This window comes from Nipponia nippon, unplaced genomic scaffold (assembly GCF_047370975.1).
Source record: "Nipponia nippon isolate SJK-2023a ecotype South Korea unplaced genomic scaffold, ASM4737097v1 scaffold_4, whole genome shotgun sequence".
Classification (NCBI taxonomy): domain Eukaryota; kingdom Metazoa; phylum Chordata; class Aves; order Pelecaniformes; family Threskiornithidae; genus Nipponia; species Nipponia nippon.
In genome coordinates, this window is record NW_028262358.1 from 25039426 (window position 1) to 25059287 (window position 19862).

Genomic DNA, 19862 nt, shown 5'->3' on the forward strand with positions numbered 1-19862 from the left:
TAGGAGCTGATACCTTCTCTACCTGCACCCTCCTCAAAACAGGAAAAAACCCCAAACCCTTGCCTTGCAGTCCTACACCCCAGGAGGCAGACATCAAATGATTTCAGAACAGGGCATTACAAACCATTTTGCAAAGGGGCAACTGGGAAGATGCTCTAACCGGGAAGACAGGAAGGAATCTCATCTGAAAAATCACATGGGCACCTGAGACATAGAAGACACATGCCCAAATCTTAAAGCCAAACGCTCTCACCAGCGGCTGGCACGATGCATGATTCTGTACCTGAGGTGGTCATGGACTACATTAACACTTGCGTATTTTCTTCACTGAGCTAGCAACACTCCCCCGAGGGAGACAAAGCCTCTGCTTCCCTGGCGGCCCTCAGAACAACAGAGCGTCACACATAACTCACTTCATTCATTGCCGGCTTATAGTCAGCAAAATTTTGATCAGTATTTCAACAGGCCAACATCCACACTGGGGCTGTGAGGGAGCACAAAATTGTTTTTAGGACGCTGGCGAACATAGCAGAATCCACAGCAGACAGGTACCTCCAAGATCTCACAAAACTGGGCTTGTCTCCCTTTCACATTCTGTATCCCCTGATACTGAGCAGTCAGAAGAGTAAGTCCTTGAAATAAGACGAAACCCAAGCTTTTTCCTTTGAATATGATTCAAAAATTAAAATAAATATATAAAAAAATCAAAGCAAATCCTTCTCAAAATAGCCAAGATCTGAGCAACTGTTAAGTTACTGTATACAAGGGAAAAGGAAAGGAGTAGAAGGGCTAGAATTATTTCCTTCCAACTGTATTTTGAAGGAAATCAGAGGTGTTGCTTCTGCACCACTCGCAGAGCCCACTCAACGCGACATACAGAGCATGTCCATCCAGCTGGGTTTTTTTAATGGCTCAGAAAGGGATGTGCAGCCTGCGAGTCCCAACAGGAGCCTTCATGTCACGAGTGGGCCCACAGCTGCGTGACTTTCGGTCAGCAGAAATTAAGGAATGAGGGGGACATTAAGCACCGCACATTAGCCATCTCCGAGACTAGGAGCAGCTGAGCAAGGAGCCTGAGAAACTAAACTGACAATTCTATGGTGCTCTTCTTTACAAAGTATTCCTTCAGAGACACGAGAGACACAAATGAACAACCTGTCTTTATCACATCCAAGAGATGACAATGGTGCATACCAAAGGTCTGAGAAATTCCCTATATTTATCCTATGCATCTATATAACACTCTGCTCACTTCTTGAACTTCCCAACAGCAAAACTCCACTTCAAGACAAGATGCACGTTGGTTTTATTAATTACACCATAATAGTTTCTGCAATATCATGTATTTCAGTTTCTGAATCTACATGCGAAGAAAGTTCCGAAGTTTGGGGAATACTTTCAGTGCATTCTGTGTAGTCACTTCTATAACTTCTTCAACTGGAATTCCTTTAATTTTGGCAATATAGTCTGCAGCAATGTAAATATTTTTTGGTTCATTTCTCACCTGAAAACAAACAAACAAACAAAACCCAGACCAAGTTACAGATCCCTACAGATCACAGGTGTTTCAGATTCAATACTTCCTGACACAACTTCAGTCACATTGTGGCATGTGTGCCAGAGAAATTACATGTATCTGTTCTCTTTGGCTTATTTTCCCCATTGCCCACTCCTGGGATTTCTTCTCCTTTCCCAGCCTCAGGAACACTGACTTGTTCATCTCAAAATTTTCACTTGACAACCTCTTTCATCCTTTGTACTCCTGCTTACACTACTTCACTCTCCCATGCCAGTAACTGACCTCCATAAGGTGCGGGTTTGGATATACATACGTAGAGGTCCCTCCCCTCCACCATTTACCTGTTTTTCAGGCCCCAGAGCAGGAGAGTCAGTTTCCAAGCACATACTTTCCAGAGGTAACAGTTTCACAAGCTTCTGCTTCTTGAAGAAAATAAGACAGCTATTAAACGCTTTATGCACTTAGACCTGTGGAAAAAAATGTACGAAGGGAGGATATCATCTGCATTTAAACGCAATGTCAAAAGACTTTAGTGCCATTATCTGCATTTTATCAACAATTTCAGAATGGAAGCAAGAATACCAGGAGTTGCTCAAGAAGTCCCTTCGAATTAGGATTATCCTGTTTTCTAAATAGCTGAAGTATTATTCTCTAAACACTGCATACATTGTTATTTATTAAATCATGTGGTTATATTGCACAAAATACCCTATATTTAGAGTTGCCAATGCAATTTTAATTGGCTATTTTTCTGTATAATATTTGTGTAACGTTTTCCCATCTCTGCTTTTACCCCTCAACCCTAGTTTGCTTTCCTTTCTTCATATTCCTAAGCTCATCCCCACCTATATCCATCCCTCACATCCCCTCCACTTGAATCATGCCATTTCCTTTCTTCTGTTTCCTGAGTTTATCACAGAAAGTGATGATGGTGCAGGATGGAAACAGACTGCTGCCCCCAAATAAGAAGTTAGCATAGCTTGCAGCAGCCCAGAGTAGAAATTAAAAGAGCAGGCTCACCAAATCAAGGGCTGAACCTGACCAATGCTGTCTTTAAGCAATTTAGCTGCTTCTTTGCTGGGCGCACCTTGTGATAATCACAATTTTTCAAAGGTCTGTAACTTAGCCAATTGTGAGCAGATTTCCTTTTGAACAGAAAATGCCATAGCACTGAGACAGAAACTAGTCCTTTTCCACGTGTCATGTCCCTACTCTAAAACAATACAGTGACAGAAGCTTCCAAAGAAGACTTCACCAGAAACCACATTAAAATGAGAAAAAAAATGCCTATTTTCTTAACCCTTGTTTCTCAGGAAGAGCTGAACCATTTTAGCCAAAATTTCCCCCCAAAAGTCTAGCTAAGGCAAAAGTCCCAAGTAGAAATTTAGCCAAAGTAAAAATGTGCGACGCTATAAGCAACTGAAACTGCTGTCGAGAAGTGTCAGGTGACAGCAACTGTATGTGAGTACTGCTAGTCCCACTTCAAACTGTACAGACTCAAAACCAAGCATATTCTTGAGCTGCGCAGTGAAAACAGTCATGTTTGCCATCGTGATAAGCTGCCAGCTATTACCTGCGATCCCCAAGCACCGAGAAGGAGAAAACCCCTTTAAATGTTACCTGTTCACTCCTTATAATGGAAGGAGGAATGGAGAAGAAGTATCCAGCTTTCACCCCTTCCATTGCTACAGATGGCTTCCCATCAAACGCGTGGAGCAACACCTTTGTAGCACCTCAGAGAAAAGAAGCAAACCAAATCATTAGCAGTGTTTACAGTAGGTCTGCGATGTCAGCTTCCAATGGGACCTTAGTCCCATAAAGAACAAATACAGAATCTCTGCACTATTCCTCCCAAGTTTCATATACACAAACTGATGTGAGGACACAACTGAAGAAATTCTGTTGACAAAAGCCATGATGGAGAAAATGCATTAAAAACATACCTTGCTCCTTTAAGAGATTAATGGTTGGTCTTCCAGCTGAGCGGGAATGAACATTTCTGCATAGCAGGAGAGGCCCGGCATTAGGAAATCCAGCAAAATACTTTTTTTTGTAAACACAAACAAACTAACAGCAGCTTGGGAAGAAAATAATTAATCTGTATTACACCTTTTATCAGGAAAAAAATCTAGAGGCATATATATGAATCATTTTAGCTACAGTGAAGATAGCAACAACACAGCAAGGACAGGACACAGAAGACCACTGTATTCAAGTGCAAACATAGGGAAAATTCTATAATTAAATCTCAAACTGGAGACCGACAGGACACTAATGCCAGTTTAATCCATGTAAGAACAGTTCTGTAGGCTCTTAGTAACTATAAATCCTGAGAAATATTTCCACATGTTACTGATATCTGGCAAATTCTCCTACTAGTACGAACAAAACCTACAAAGGCAAATCCAGTCTTCTTGCTAACTCAATCTGCTTGATCAAAACCTGTCTTTGTCCTTCCTTCTCTTCATCCGTGCTGGCAAATCTGGGAGTGAAATCTAGTCCAACCTACAGTACAAGAAGAGAAGTGAAAAGATTTTACAGACCTAACACTTGACTAAACCACAACACCATATATAAAGGCAAAAAATGCTTCAAAACTGCAAGGCATTTCAAAATATATATAGTGGAGACTGCAATTAAAATGAGCTTGACTGTAGCTTAACTCAGAAAGGAATCCATTCTCAACCATAAGCTTTTCAACTATGGAAGCATTTGTGGTCAGATAGGTATTAACAAGTGTATTTACCATTTTAATCTGTAACTGGTTTTCTGGGGTTTTACATTCTATTGAATATTATTTCAGATTAAATCTCAAATCTGGATCTCCAATACAAGTAAAATTTCTGACCTGAAGCTTTAGTCCTATCCCTAGTAAAAATTGCCCATTAATTCCATACTTTTTTGATTTAAACATGTTCAGGCAAAATTTAAAGTTTGTCAAAGCAGCCCTATTCATAGTTACACCAACTAAAGTCCTTGACATACAGTACAAGTACAACATAACCAGCCATAAGTCCCTCCAGTACCAACACACAAAAGAGGCAGATTCTACCCTACAGCTTTTAAGCCTCAATTAGTTTATAAACAAATGTAAGACAGGAGACGACACATGGATACAGAGAGATGAAGGATCACAAGAAAAAAGGACTGTACAAGTTGGTGAGGTGTACTGAAATCATAGCTTTGCCTAGCTTTGACAGGGAACAAGGCAGGAAAGATCTGAATGAGGATAACAATGTCACTAAACACTTCACTGTGCCAGAGAACAGATCCAAAGATATTTGGGTATAAGACAATATAGCATAATTATGCAATTCTTCCTACTAAATCCACCAGCATAAATGCCATCTATTTCCTAATAATGATAATGAAGGAAAAGAGGGAATCAGGCAAATCTATGAAGGAAAGCACATTGAGAGAATTACAAATTGGACTTAGCACTTGTTCAGACTGATAGCAATACTTATTGTATACACAAAACCAAGTATTCACTAAGTTTTTGTAATTCTGGTGACAGATGCTGCCGAAGCCATAGACATTTAAAGAACTTACGGAATTCTACTTACTTCTCCAATCCCCACCAGTTTATCTTTGTAGAGTTCTATAAGCGGCAATGCAACATCCAGATCCTGCAAGAACAAACTAAAGATGCAACCCTCACTGCCCTTACAAGATGGAAGGACTGTGAACTCAGCATTATTATTAAATTAGAGTTTCCTTCATTGTTCTTAAATTCTGTACTTGCTATTACTGTGAGTTGTGCGGTCAGCCAGATTTCAGAAACCTGCAGGATCTCCCTTCTTTACTTAATGACCCTTCATTTCAAGTTATCCTTCCCCAGGAGCAGAAGAGGTAATTAAAACAAGGCCCATAAAAAGCCTGGCAACATTAAATGGCTGCAGACAGCTCTCCAAGTTTTTCAGGCTAAGGGCGCAAACGGTCGCCTTCCACTTCCCACGCTAACAAAGGGACATCTGCAAACACACACGCGTGCTGCTCGCTGTACGCAAAGCACTCACTTGGGATTTTTAAAACTGTTTCACTGCAGCAGTATGGCCAGATGGCTCCAGTGAAGAATTCTGCTTTAGGACTAACGCGGACAAATGGATGTGCTAAAAGAGCCTGGGATTTCATCCGCTGGGTCCTCTCTATTACAGAAGCGCAGAAAAATCACTGGGCAGATCTGAAGTTAAATCAGACAGACCAGAGCATCCCGTCGTCTGCCCTGAGCAGTCCCAGCGGTATTTTATAGCTGCGCTAATCTAACGTGCCTGCGTTTTACCTTCAAGGTAACACTGCGCTGCTCCTCTGGCGAAACCTCTTGAACCGGGTGAACTCCCAGGCACGGCAAAACAAACCCTGGGAATCTAGACAGGGAATAGGCATCGGTAGTGCGAGAGACTGCGCAGAAAGCGAGTTGAAAGTCAAAAAGAAAGGCCGGCCTGACCAAGGAAGAGGGCAGCGCGTCCCCCGCCAGCTCCCACGCCGCCAGTCGCTCCCGCCGAGGCGCGGACCCCGCGGCCGGGACACGGGTGGGCGCCGGGCCGCCCCGCCGGCCTCGCACCTCTCGGAGAGCGCCACGACGCTCCGGAACTCCCCCGCCTGCTCCGACACCACCACCAGCGCCGTCACCGCCGCCTGAGGTAGACAGAAACCCCCGCCCCGCTCAGGCCGGGCCGGGCCGGGCGGTGGGGCCGGGGACGAGCGGGGAGAGGGTCGCTGCCGGCCGCCTCACCTGCTCCGCCGCCCGCACCACGGCCTCCACATCCTGCAAGAGACACGCACCGCCTTAGCGCCGGGGCCGCGACCGGGGCCGCCGCCGCCACTCCCGCCCGCCCCTCCGCGCCTCACCGCCTGGAAGCAGGGCGCGGCGAGGTGGCAGTGGCAGTCCACCGCCCCCACCGCCGCCATGCCGCGCCCGGGGCTGAGGGGAAAGGGCGGGGAGGCGGCGGGTTCTGCTTCCGGGCCGGCATTTTCCCTGCGTCCGAGGCGGGAAATGGCGGCCGGCCCGGCGCCGCCGTTGTTGCCGCCTCCGCCGCCGGGGGAGGCGGGCGCGGGGCCGCCGCTCAGCCCGGCCGCCGCCGCTCGGCGGGACCCGCGGGTGCGGTGCTGCTCGCGGCGCGGCCTGGGCGAGGTGATGGCGCTCTGCGCGCCCTTCGTGCGGGCCCTGGCCCAGGGGCAGCCGGGCGGGCCCGCCGCCGCGGGAGACGCGCTCTGGGTGAGGCTGAGGGGGAGCGGGGAGGCCCGGCCCTACTGGGTCTCGTCTCTGAGCCCTTGTGCCCGCTCCTGCCGGGGACCCGCACAAAGCTGAGACGCCGCACGGCGCCAGCCCTTAGCTTAGCGGGTTTATGTAGGGGTTTCCCCCGAGGTGGCCGACCCGGGCAGGGCGGTGAGGCAGGAGGGGCCTTTCCAGCGGCAGGTGTTGCGTACCTGTGCCTGAAGGATGGCTTCTCAAGCTCTCCCGTGTCTTGCAGAACTTCGAAACAGCGGTGCGGGAGAACGTGACCATTAATGGGCAGCCCTGGGAGGAGACCTCGGATGACTCTGAGCTGCAGAGTGGTATGTGTTGGTTTCCATTAATCTCCTGCTGGGCAGTTTTGTTTTGGTTTCTGCATCTCGTATTTTTAATTGGGCAGTTTTTCCCCCAGCGATCTGCGGCGGTAAGGATGCTCACGGAGCAGGTAAAGGCCAAACTCCAGCTCAGATGTGCCCGTGTAAAGAGCTGAAGTGCCGCACTGCGGGAGCGCGCTTCTTGCAGAGCAGTGTTTGTAAACGAACAGCAGGGTAACCAAGACGTGTAGAGACCTGCATCCAAGAGAAAAGGAAAGAGGAAAGTGCTTTATCTGAAAGACCGTTGTTCATTTGACACTTCTGACAAGATCCTTATAGATCTCAAGGCACAAGTTCCAGCTATCACTAGTATGGTGCCTACCTAACTTAAAGGATCTGCTCTTGACTACTAGAGAGAAGTAGCTTAGAGACCCCCAAAGTATCTGATATTAACATGGGAAAAATAAAGATTTAACTTAGTTTAATGGCAGTTGTCTTGCTGGAAAGTCTGCAGCAAGCTTTTAGAAAGTCGGTATTTCAAAGCAAGATTTTTCATTCAGGAGGTTAGGAAAGAGCATGTTCTGTTTCATCAGATTCTCTTATTGGAAAAAAGGGAGTATACACCATTTAATGGAATAGGGTAAGGTGATCTATTTTTAAAGCTAGAACACAGCAACAGGATCCAAATCCAGAGGCTTCTTGCCCTCTCTGGGCAGTCAGTTTCTGTGTTTGACTGGCCTGATGGTGACAATTTTCTTTCCTGTGGCCTATTGGAATTTCCTTTACTGTAACGTATCTGTTGCCTCTCATCCTTTTGCTGCACACCTCTCAGAAGAGCCTGCCTCTGTCCTCTCTAGAACCACCCTTTAGGTAGCTGAGGGTAGCAGTTAAATTACCCCCTAGCCTTCTCTTCTCCAGGCTGAACAAACCCAGCTCCCTCAGCTGCTTCCCATACATCATGTACTCCTGATGCCAACCCTTTTGGTGTTCTTCCATTGGAATTCCTCCAGTACTCAATGACAGAGTCTCCCAGAGCATCCAAGCTAGGATGTTATGGTCTAGGTATGCGACAATCCTGGCTGGATCATTGAGCTCAGAGGGTAGTGTTTAACGGTTCATATGTTTAGCTCAGGGCCGATTACAAGCAGAGTTCCTCAGGTGCCTATTCTGGGGCCCGTTCTGTTTAATGTCTTTATCCGTGACCTGGAGGAGGAGATGTCAGCTGCAAATTGGGTGAAGACACCTTCCATCAACCAGGGTGGCACACAGTGAATATGCTCAAGGGCACGCCTGTTCAGGGGAACGTAAAGAGGCTGGAGGAACGCATCTATGGGAATCTCATGAAATTCGACAAGGACAAAAAGCAAAGCCCTAAATCTGGGAGGGGGTAACCCCTTGCAGGGCTACAGGATGAAAAGGGCCTGGGGGTCCTGTTGGGCTAACCCTGAGCCAGCCTAGTATATTGGGTTAACAGGAGTGTGGTCAGTAGATCCAAGGAAGTGAGTATTTGCCTTTACTCTGTACTTACTAGAGCACATCTAGAGCACTCGGTTATGGACTCCCCAGTATAGGGAAATTGTTGATAAACTGGAGTGAGTTCATCAGAGGCTGCCAAGACGGCCAGGGGACTGGAGCACTTGCCTTATGAGTTGAGACTGAAGGAACTGGGCTTGTTTAGCCCAGAGAAGACGAGCCAGCCTCCCAGTACCTACGAGGAGGTTACAGAGAATATGGAACCAGGCTATTTATTGAGGTGCACATAGGCAAGGGTCATAAATTAAAAGGAGAGGTTCTGACTTCATGTAAGGAAGTAATAATTCACTGTTAGGATAACAGCATTGGAAAAGGTTGCCCAGAGAGCTTGTGTAGTCTCCAGCCCTGGAGGCTTCCAAGAACCAACTGGATGAAAGTCCTGAGCAACCTGGTTTGAACTGGGTGTTAACCCTGCTGTGAGCAGGAGGCTTGAGTCAGGAGAGACCTCCTGAGGGCCCTTCCAGCCTGAGTGATTTTGTGCTAGGGACATTGGCCAAGATCTCTTCCTATCAAAAGACCCTAGTAGTATGTCTGTGGCTACTATTTCATATACAAATTAAGTAAATGTTTATAATTACTGCTATATAGTTATATATTTATATGTAATATGTACAATATTTTTATAATTATTGTCTTTGGAATAACAGTAGTGGATATTCTTGGTAGTCTGGTGTCCAAAGAAAATTTCAGTGTGATTCATTTGCTCACCTGTATTAGCATTAGCTGTTCTTTGCCTGGAACTTGATGCTTTTTACAGTTGCATGAAGCTGAAAATATAGATATATTGAACTGGCTATGGAGAAAGAGCTCCTTGAACTGTTTTTTGGTCAGGAAGCTTCAGCAGTTGTAGTTCTAGAATGATAAAATTCCAACTCCTTTGACTACAAAGTCAAAAATGCACTGGTCTCATGATGAAAAATCCTGAACTGATTCAGGCTCACTTAACTAATTCCAGTTTGTTAAAAAATTCATAAGAGGATTTTCTTAACAGGAAGACTTTGTCTTGTTGATTGTTATTTTCAGTAAGTTAGCCTTTGTCTGTAGAAGTCTAACTTGATGCCCACTGAGATACTGTCATCTTCCTACAGGTGGCATTAAACAGGTGTAAGGACTGTATTGTGCTTTTTAATTTGACATAAATTTACTTATTTGCCTATCTCTGATCCCGTTTGGATCACCAAGTGATCTGGCATTTTGTGCCTTCAGTGGCTTAGGTCTTTCCTCTCTATACTTAAATGATTTCATGGTGATCCTAAAGCAAACAAACAAAACAAACCCACAAACTCTTAAAACCTTGATTTTGCCCTTTTGAGGTTTGCAGTCACCTGATTCTGCACAGATTGACCAAGAGAGGGTGCTCAAAATCCAGTCTTTACCACTAGATTGAAAACATTACATGGCTTGCAAGTTGTGCTCAAGATGTTAGTGGGGACAGTGAATTTAAATGCTACGGAGTTTGCAAAATCAAATTAAAAAAATAAAAAAGCAAGCAGTTTCAAATCTCCACCGGGGAGAAAAATTATAGGAGTGCACAGATGGAAAAGTATAGAAATATGCACTACCTTTCAGTTACATGCAGTTAAGATATAAGATTGAGTGGGTCTCTCGGGCCTCAGATGTTGAAAGCAGACATGTTTTGGTTTTTTGCAAACTCCATATGACTAATAATTACAGAAGTCCTCAGGATGCAGAGTATTTCTGGCAACCGTGTTTCATTAAGGTGGCGTTGTATATTGTAAAAAATTCATAGATGGATTTTAAAATTAAACTGCATATCTGTGCTCTGTATGATATAAAATCAGTTAGGCTTCAAATTACTGTTTGGACAGTTGGCATTTGTTTAATGCTTGTAAATTACACAGATAAACCATTTTTCTTGCTGCATCTTGCATTGCTTTTCTTCAGTTGAAAAACAAATTATCTCAAAAGATAACCATTTCTTTGTGAGATTTTCTTTATAGATTCAGAATGAGTAGAGAAAAATACGTTTTTGGGTTTTCCCCGGATCATTCCCTGCCTCCCCCATTCTCATTGGCTCCCTTACTTCAAAAGTAACTGGTCAACATCAAGTTGTGCTCCAATTTCTATATCACCTTACAAGGAGATCCAAGACAGATATCTTTATCTTCATTGATAATCATGCATGATTTCTTATTTTAGATCTAAAGCTGTCTTTTTCCTTATAACTTTGTCTCAAATTAAAAAAAAGAATTGTAGAATTCCTACAATAACTTTGTGTGTTTGTCATTTTTAGGTTCCAACATCAAAATTCTTGAAGATCAATTTGATGAACTAATAGTAGGGACAACAACAAAGCGTAAGCAGTGGCCTAGAAAGATACTGATGCATGCTATCCAAACCATGAAAGCAGAGCAAGAGATGTTGGTGAGTAACCTAAGATTTTCAGAAAACCTTTGCGTATAGTAGCTGCTGACCACATGTAACTTAGAAATAAATCATCAACTGTTGACCGTTAGGCTCCTTCCCATAGTTGCTTTTGATTCTTTTTCATATAATGAAATTGTTTCTTTGTATTTGTTCTTCAGTAAAATGTGGGTTACTACAAAGTGATGTGACTATGAGTGAATTGGGCCTGTGGCACAGTTCAGCAAGTTACTTAAGCAGATTGCTTCAACGTGATGACTCATGATTTGCAAGCCAGTGTACACCTATTTATCTTGTCAAATCCGGGTTTCTGAAATCCTTGGCTGAAGGCTGGTTGAACTACTAAATGTTATGATACATACAGATATTATCATGTGCAGTATATGACTTTTAAAAAGATGTCTGTGTTTTCCTAAGCACTTTTGTTGAGCTAATGACTACATTGAGTAAGTACTTGCAGTAAATAAAAGGAAAAAAAAAAAGTAATGTGGATTAATGAATAGGTGCAGTAATTTCTGTGGGTTTTTTGACACTGAGTGTAAAGTGATTACTGGCATTAAACAACCCGGTCATGTCCTTGGTTGCTAAATTTCTTCCCTGCAGTTACATTAGGCCTGCCTTTTGCTTATCTGCTGATTAATTAGGAGTCAATTTTCTATACGGAAAAAAGAAGGATAAGAGGCAATGGGCACAAATGGAAATGCAGGAAATTCCATTTAACCATTTAAATAAAAATAAAAAAGGACTGTGAGGGTGGTCAAACACTGGCACAGGTTGCCCAGCGAGACTGTGGCATCTCCATGCTTGGAGATATTCAAAACCTGCCTGGATGAAGCCCTGAGCAACCTACTCTAGTTGGCCCTGCTTTCTGTAGGGGGTTGGACTAGACCTTCTTTAGAGGCCCTTCCCAACCTCAGCTATTCTATGATTCTATACTACAGAAGACAGGGATTTTTTTTTAGAGAATTCTTTAAGAGCCTGCATTGCATTTCTGAGGACTAAAACTGACAAAAGTAAGTAACTCTCTAGGTTAGCTAGGCATAGATGATTTACAGTAAGTAAAAGTGCATGGGTATATATTTGTCTTACATCTGAGATGTTTTCTAACATATATTGTCTTTTGTGATCTCTCTGTTTTGTCAATGTATCAAGGATGTAAAACAAACAAACAAAAAAACTAAAATAAAATATGCTGTTGCGTAACACCAAGATTTAACAAGCAAGATCTTTCAGTCTTTCTCTAAAAGTAAAACTATGTTCTACCTGAGTCCCAAAGTGGGTTAGTTATTTAGAATGCCTCTCACACTACCTTTTCTCTGTTGCTGACCTCTTCAAATTTTACACTACCACAACTAGACGATAATTTTAATTAAAGGTGTCAGCAAAATAAAAAAAACTTCTAGTTTATCTCTGTAAATGAAGTGTCTTTTTTTTTTTCCCCTCTCAGCTGCTTCTGCGAAGGTACTAGTGGTTTCTCTGCTTTTGGTTGAGGAATTTTTATGTTCTTTTTTGATCCTAGCAACTCCTGTGATGCATGTTTTCTGAGGCATAAAGAGCAGCTATGAAGATGCAGTAATTAACTGCAGTTTATCTGGAGAGAACCACTTATTTAGTGTGGTGATCTCCCTATGATTGCCAAAGCAAGAGATTATCCTGTAGGTTCTCAGTCAATACATTCTGTTATGTTTGAGGATAACAAGCAATGTTTGTTCTTCTGCTTGGAGCTGTTACTGTAAACTGGCTAAGATGTGTGAACTGTGAAAAATTTGCTCTGGTAAAACTACAGGGAGGAAAAACTAACTTTCCTCCTAGTTGTTTTTGGTTGAAGAAGATTGAGGGACAGCTCCTGAAGTGGAGAAAAATACTAACTTGCAGATGATATAACTTACGTTCCCATGTCTTTGCTTTGTTTCCTTCTTCCCCAGTAGTTACTTCTAATTCCACCTTTACTATAACTACATATTAGTTGTATTCATTATTTATTATTAGTTAACTTCATGTCATAATTAGCTGATGTCAAGTCACAAGACTCACGGTAGACCCAAGGAGACGGAGAGCCTGGATTGTGAAGGAGAGTGTTCTTATTCATGCATAAGTAGTTGCAGGGCTAGAATGTAGTCATTTAAATAGTTTTCTTTTTCTTAGCTTTTTGTCTTAATGTACCCTTTATTCAAGTTTGCTCCTCTGTGAAAGCATACTGTTTTTGTGAATGGCTCCTTAGAAGCCAGAGGAGCTCTTTTTCCTCAGTTGTGCAGCAGGTGGCAACGCTTCTTCCAAAATGCCTGGATTTCAGTTTAGTTCTCATGCTGTAATAATTAAAATTCTGCAAACTAAAGCAGATTTTGGAGATGTGTTTGCAGTGAACTTAACTGTGTTAACCAGAACACTATTTCCAGTAACTGAGTGTCTATAAACTGTACCTCTAATACATTCTTTATCTAAATAATTCCACCACCGTCTCCTTGTATTAGCCTCTTGCCATTGTTCTGACTGCTATGTGTACATTAGACATCTATTAAACCAAGAGGGTATTTCAGAATTTTTCTTTTTTCGAATACGCAGAAACTCTACCAGCCTTTTGTAACACCAGAAGAGATAAGATCACAGCCTTCTCAAGGTAAAGATTTCGCGGGGAGCGCAACTGTACTGAGGAAATACTGCCTATCTTACAGGCTAGCTGTAAATGCTTAAGAAGCTTTCTTTAAACTTGTTTAAAATTATTGACTGTTTAAATAATTAACTAAAATAGCTAGAAGTTTGTCGTAACTGAATGTATTGCTGCATCAGTTTGTTGTACCCATTTCTCTTAAGTGCTGTCTGCTGTTGGGCACTGTACTTAAAGGCAAAAGCTGGCCGCTGTGTGGGTATCGGGTAGAAATTGTCACAGAGCTACCCTCAGTAGGTTTTCTTACTTCTTTCCTTCACCACTGGTGGAGGCCAGATGGGGAACTAGATGGATCGCTGACATTATACTTTGACTGTTCTTGTGTTCCTTTTACATGAATACTAGAAATGCTTCAGTCTCTCTTCCCAGTCAGTCAGTTTCTTCAGGGAATTGAAAGCAGTTGTGTAGTACTCAGTGAAGGCAGTGTTGACTCTCCTAACTTGCAAAGTAGGCATGAAATTTTATCCTGCCTGTGTCATTTGTAAGGGTTGATAAAGAAACAAAACTGCAAACAACGTCATAAGTTTGCTACATGCTTTTGAAAGATCGCTTATACAAACTCCTTGGAACAAGGTGGTGTATTTTGCAGTTGGTGATTGGGATGAGCTTTTTTGAGGCTGGCCTTAAGAAATTGAAAGTTTTGTCTTGCCTATTTTTAGGTATTGAAAAATGACAGAATTTACCAATGCTCTTCTAAGTTGAAAAGCAGAACCCTCACTACGGATTACTGCACGTGGTGTGAAGCTGGTGTAACAAGCACTGGTGTTAAAGTTTGAGAAGCTGAGCTTAATCTTCTGGTTCTCACCCTGCTGATCTGACTTCACTCTAGGCATCGTTTCCTCTTTGTAAACAGGAGACCTTGCTTCCAGAAATGCCGGCCTGTGCAGCAAAGCAGCTAACAGGAGCAGTAAAGAGCGTCACTTCATATCTGAGTTTCTTTTGGTTTCTAGTTGCCGGATCTATGCTTTTCTGATGTGAATTAACTACTTCTTGGAAGTTAGTAACAGCTTGCACTATGGTATTGCCTTTTTAGGTTTGGTAACAGCAAAGTCCTAGCCAAGATAGCATAGAGTTTGTGCTGAATTTTAGTATTATGTAGTCTTTGGGAAGTTTATGTATCCCAGTTTAGCAAGTACAGTGGCCAGAAACCAAAAATGTTTAGATTACTCAATACCTTTCGTTTCCTTTTTTCATTTCCCTATGTTTTGGAAAGCCTTGAACTCTGAGGAATATAATGCTGTCCATGTCAAGCTGAACTCCTGCAGGCAAATTTCATTTAGCTGTGTGTCAGTCTTTCTGTATAACTGGAATAATCCAAGTAATTATTTTTACTTTTACTTAACTCCTTCCTTGCCATTTTATAGGGTCACCAGTCTTCTAATCCCAATATTCTACTGTAAGAATGCTTCATTATGGACATATCCTTCTTTTAGAGAATGTCCATTCATAAGCCTCTGTGCTGTGTTTAAAGAGGCTGCTGCCAGACTGTTTTTCCTTCCAGACTCTGAATGATGGTGCATTTTAGCATCCGTGTTCATACATGGATTATGTGTTCCTAAACCCTGTCCGATCAGCACATTGGGCATGCAGACAGACAATTTAAGAAAATATCGTCTCTTGCTGCTCACTACGTTTCAGCAGGGGATCACTGTCACCCTGTGCTAGAATACAGTAATTGACTTAAATTATCTTCAGTAGCACTAATGAGATTGACTTCAAAGCAGAATGCTGTGCTTAACCCTGAAAGGGTTTAGGGGTGTGTGCACCACCTGACGTTGTATCCTGCTGCAGGCACTGGTGAAACCCTACAGAAAAATAATGGTAGTGAAGGTGAGGCTGCTTAGTTCCCAGGAGCACGCTTGCTTATCTGCTGATTTTAAGTTTTTGTTGATGGCATAGCGTTGCAAACAGAATAATAGTGGAGAACATGCAAAACAGTTCTACAATAACTTAGAGTTGAACTCTTGAGTAAAGAATTATTATTGCTTGTAAATCAATCGTCAGAAATATATATTGTATTGATGATCTATTTGATTGCAGTAGCAATATGGTATGCCATTTTCCCCCAGTATTCTGCACCTGCTGCCTGCTTCAGTGCTCCTGAAAGCTTCTTTTTCTTTCTTTTCTTATTAACCCAGCAGAATTAATGCGGTTCATGTTGTTTGTGCTTGGTTCTTTTTTATTCTTGGTGTTAATGCTTGGTAAGTTAAGCCAGGAGAAAAATGTAGCCTTTATTGTAAACACTGACTTGTTGGAGCTGTAAAATTACTTTTTTCCTCCCCTTAAAATGGGTTTCCTTCGTCTAATTTTTTCTGCACAGTTGTGTTTATTCTCCTCCTTTCGTGCGTTTTTATCAAATGTAATATGAGCTTGAAAGGTTTGGAAACAGATATTTTTTTTTCTTTATAACTGTTCTCTTCCTTTATGTCAAATACTGTCTTTGTGTCTCATGTTTTGTATAAGCAGTAGGTTTTCTAGTGAAGAACTTTGTGGCTTGCTATAGTTGAGACTGCAAGAGAGTACTACGTTTTGAGTGATAAAGAGTAGTAGTAGTAAGATAGTAATAGATAAAACATACAAGCTGTCATCCTCAATGCTATAACCAAAGGGATGTGTTGTAGGTTTAAGTTCTATACAGGGACTCTACTGCTTTTCTGTCTGATTTCTAAGAAGTCGGTAGCAAGTATTGGGGGCAGGGAGTTATGTTTCAGAAGTTTATTTGGGCTTTATGTTTTTCTGTAGATGCTTACATCGCAGATCTGAAGCAGGTGACAGAAATGGCATCCAAAGAGATCAGTGGAGCAATGAAGGTGAGATCTCTGTGCTCCAAGAGGATATTTTTTTCTTTTCTTGATCTGATAAAATGTCACAAAACAGGAGTTCTGACTCATCTTGGTTATAGTTTTGTACAAAAAAAGCCTGCGTGTGTACTTTTGAAGCAAGTACATCTTAGGTTTGGACTCCTGAGGTTGTATCTGTAAAGCACTCCCCCTCACATGGTAGTAAGGAAGATTACCCCGTGGCTATAGGAAGTATTTTTTACGGAGATTTTTAGAACCTGCAGCATCTGAAAAATAAAACATCTTTTGAAGACCTGTACAACTTCATATAGCACGTGACATTTATTACTTCAGTACCAGCTTAGACATGAAGCGTGGTGTTCCTGTGGTACTTACTCAGCGTAGAGATGTAATGAAGGAATATTTAAACTTGGCATACTCTTTGCATGGCTTCTGAGTGCAGACCCTTGTCGCTGTTAGGCCAGTAGCTCTGAGTTCCCAACCTCCACCTGCCATCCTAAGGATCATCTCTGCAGGCACGGAAGCTTTCATACCTGTCAGAATCTAATTAACATATTTCGGTCATTGTAACCATTACTTGTCCCTTGTAACTTGAGGTACTTGGGTTTGTTTTTGCAGTCTCTCCTAGCGCTAATAGAAAGAGCAGAAGGTTTTTCCCAAGCGTTAACTTGGCAACCGACCTTGGAACTCTGCAAGCTGCGGCAAGAAGTCTTTGCTGGTTGCAAGGCGAAGGAGGAAAATGATGTCCAGAATCTTGTATCACCAGGAGAAGTCACACCAACAGATGCTGATACCAGTAAAAATCCTTATGTTTTGCTAAAAAGAAAAAAAGCTGCAGATTCACCAGAAAGAAGACGCTACCCACTTCGACGGAGGAAGATCACTCTCAGCGCATGAATTTCCCATTTAGTATTTTCAGATTGGGATCTCAGTTGTACTCCTGTTCGGTGTGCTTGGTCTTTTTTCTTAAAACTTCGTCTCCCCTCTAATTCAGTGCTATACATGGGACCTTCCTTACTTATTTAGTCTTTGAACTCCTCTATATTTCTATTTTTACTGTCACGCTGATGATATATGAAAGCCTACGTGTACCAGTAGCATCCGATATCCAGCGAGTATATTTGCCAATTAATGCTCATTTTTTGCTCTTTTATTACAGCATTTAGCTTGAGTCTTCGTGCTTCTCAGAGTTTGTGCACGTGCTTTATGTACGTGGGCAGTCTTTTAGTAAACCACTAAGTGCTCATTTACATTAAGCATGTCTCTAAAGAGGTTGGAGAATGTCTAAGTTCTCCTAATGCACCTTCATTTATTACTGAGCCGAGTGGCTGTTTTTTTAATAAATAAATTAAAAAGAAATTCACACTGGAGCATATTGAAAACACCAGATTGGATATGATGTTACAGTTTTTAGAAAATCCACACACAAATGTGACATTGGTCCCTGCTATTCCACCTTCCCTGAATTTAGATCAGCTGGGATTATTTATGGTCCCGTTTGTTTAAACTTGGATTTTTAGTAGTTGTATGTATTTACTTGCAGTGTGCTCTTCTGAACAAGAATTCAGCCATCCACATCTTACCATCTGACATTTCATTTCATGTAATCCAATTAGGCAGTCTGGGGGTTTCCTGGACAATATTTCTACACATTACAGGATCTTGACTTGGGTCATGTATGCATTTGTGATGTTTGACTAAACTTTAAAGATCGGTATAGGCTACCAGTAAATGGTATTAGGTTGAGCTAGCTTACTTTTTTTTTTTCTTTACACATTAGCACCTAGACGATTGCACAGTAGTACTAAATTGAGCATTGTGCCTTAACCATTCATAACTTTTTCTGGTTTATGATTGCATGTGCTTGCAGTAATACTCATGTCTAATACGTACTGTGTTTCTCACACAGTAAACGGAGGGTTTTCTTAAAAGCTTTATTAATGAAATGTACTGTGGTAAGAAGATAGGTCCAACTTAATGTCTAAGAGACTGAAAAGTTTCAAGAAAACGTGTGACAGATTTTAGCATCATTTATTTTGTAAAGGTGAGCATCTGTACTGAGTCTTTGTATATTTAATCATATGTAAATATTTGCTTCCTGTTGCTCTTGTATATACAAACGTGTGTTTTTATACAAAGTAAATTAAATCAATTAAGATCAATGTTTCATATAACGGTGTCAGTTCTAATCCTGGAATAGATGGTGACTGAACAGTGAGTGTACTTCAGAAGACATCTGTGTTAAATTTTGGCTAGAGTAACTGAAGTAGTTCCATTTACTGCCTTTGAACTTACAACTGTTATTAATCTCAGGGCTACAAAGCATCTAATGTAAGAGAGGACAGGATGTGAGAGGGACCGGAGCTGCGAAGCTGTGGAACATGTGACTGGGACGGTTTTTCACACAGCGACTTGCTATTCTAGCTGCTTTGAGTATGCATGCTCCGTGCTGCGTTGATAATCTCTACCCCGGTTTTCTTCACCAAGATCCACAGATATTCTTTAATCTGAGTGTTCCTACGCTAAGATGAGCCCTGCAAGATTTTTCATGGCTACCAATACAATATTTGAACATTTTCTATGTTAATAGGAAGATTCCCTGCTACTCTCTGTGAATAATGATAGGCAAGTACAGAAGATAGCTTGGAACAGGCACATCTCTTTGAAAAGGTCCCATCAAAGTAGGCCAAGGTGTAGGACAAATGCCTTAAGAAATAAGAAGGGAGAGCACTGTGGATTAAGACTTAATAAGCGAATTAATAAATTCACCCTACAGCGCGTGTTAGTGTTAAGAGATGGCAGGATAGTTGGTCTGCGCAGGATTTGAAGGAAGTGGGAATGGATGCCCTGAGCTAGGGCAGTTGGGCCTTGTTCCGTGGCCCTTGTTTCAACCGCAGCTGGGTGGAAAAAGAAAACAAGTGCACCTGGAAAGGGTGGCCAAATAAATAGTGTAAAGCAGGATAAAGAAAACAATCAAGATTCCAAGTGCAGCATACAAACTGAGTTTATAAATCTCTGATGGCTACTTTTGGCTGAGCGGCAATGGAAGGTGTCTGAGGACCCGTCTTTAAATGCAAGTTGTGTGGTGAGCTAAACTCAACGCTTGAATGTTCAGCTGTTTTTCAAATGATTATTAGAGATTTCTACAGCAAGTGATATCTGCGACTGGCTGTGCCTGGGATCTGTTCTTCCCACTGGCAGAAATATGTAAAGTACTTCATGTTTTCCCTTTCCAGTAGCCTTTTGTCCTTAGTTAACTTTTCATGGAAATCAGCAGTGTTGTGCAAGACAAGTGTCTAATCGAGCTTCTACTGAAATGTCACAACATCCAAACTTCTTATTTTTAACTTGGGGCGAATTGGTATTGCATCAGGAAATGTCTGGTAGTTTTTCTTTATATAGCCTTTGA

The 19862-nt window shown here is 42.0% G+C and overlaps 2 protein-coding genes across 4 annotated transcripts; one reads left to right on the top strand and one right to left on the bottom strand.

Moving 5' to 3' along the window:
* Positions 1-1289: 1289 nt before the first annotated feature.
* On the bottom strand, positions 1290-6469 carry TATDN3 (TatD DNase domain containing 3). 2 transcript variants are annotated; one of them, XM_087775742.1, is made up of 10 exons: positions 6371-6469; positions 6255-6287; positions 6084-6157; positions 5802-5886; positions 5086-5148; positions 3915-4024; positions 3463-3518; positions 3140-3252; positions 1861-1938; positions 1290-1504 (listed from the first exon to the last, which is right to left on the bottom strand). In XM_087775742.1, the coding sequence occupies exons 1-10, from the start codon at positions 6428-6430 to the stop codon at positions 1361-1363; spliced, it is 816 nt and encodes a 271-aa protein (XP_087631868.1). In that variant the 5' UTR covers positions 6431-6469; the 3' UTR covers positions 1290-1360. The 2 variants fall into 2 exon arrangements, with proteins under 2 accessions (XP_087631868.1, XP_087631867.1); XM_087775741.1 differs by having other exon boundaries at positions 1861-1941.
* NSL1 (NSL1 component of MIS12 kinetochore complex) lies at positions 6429-18615 on the top strand. Of its 2 annotated transcripts, none has more exons than XM_009472966.2 (6): positions 6429-6737; positions 6994-7078; positions 10857-10987; positions 13550-13604; positions 16395-16462; positions 17072-18615. In XM_009472966.2, exons 1-6 carry the CDS (start codon positions 6429-6431, stop codon positions 17348-17350), a joined length of 927 nt encoding a protein of 308 aa, XP_009471241.2. In that variant the 3' UTR covers positions 17351-18615. The 2 variants fall into 2 exon arrangements, with proteins under 2 accessions (XP_009471241.2, XP_087631866.1); XM_087775740.1 differs by having other exon boundaries at positions 6429-6620.
* The last annotated feature ends 1247 nt before the right edge of the window (positions 18616-19862 follow it).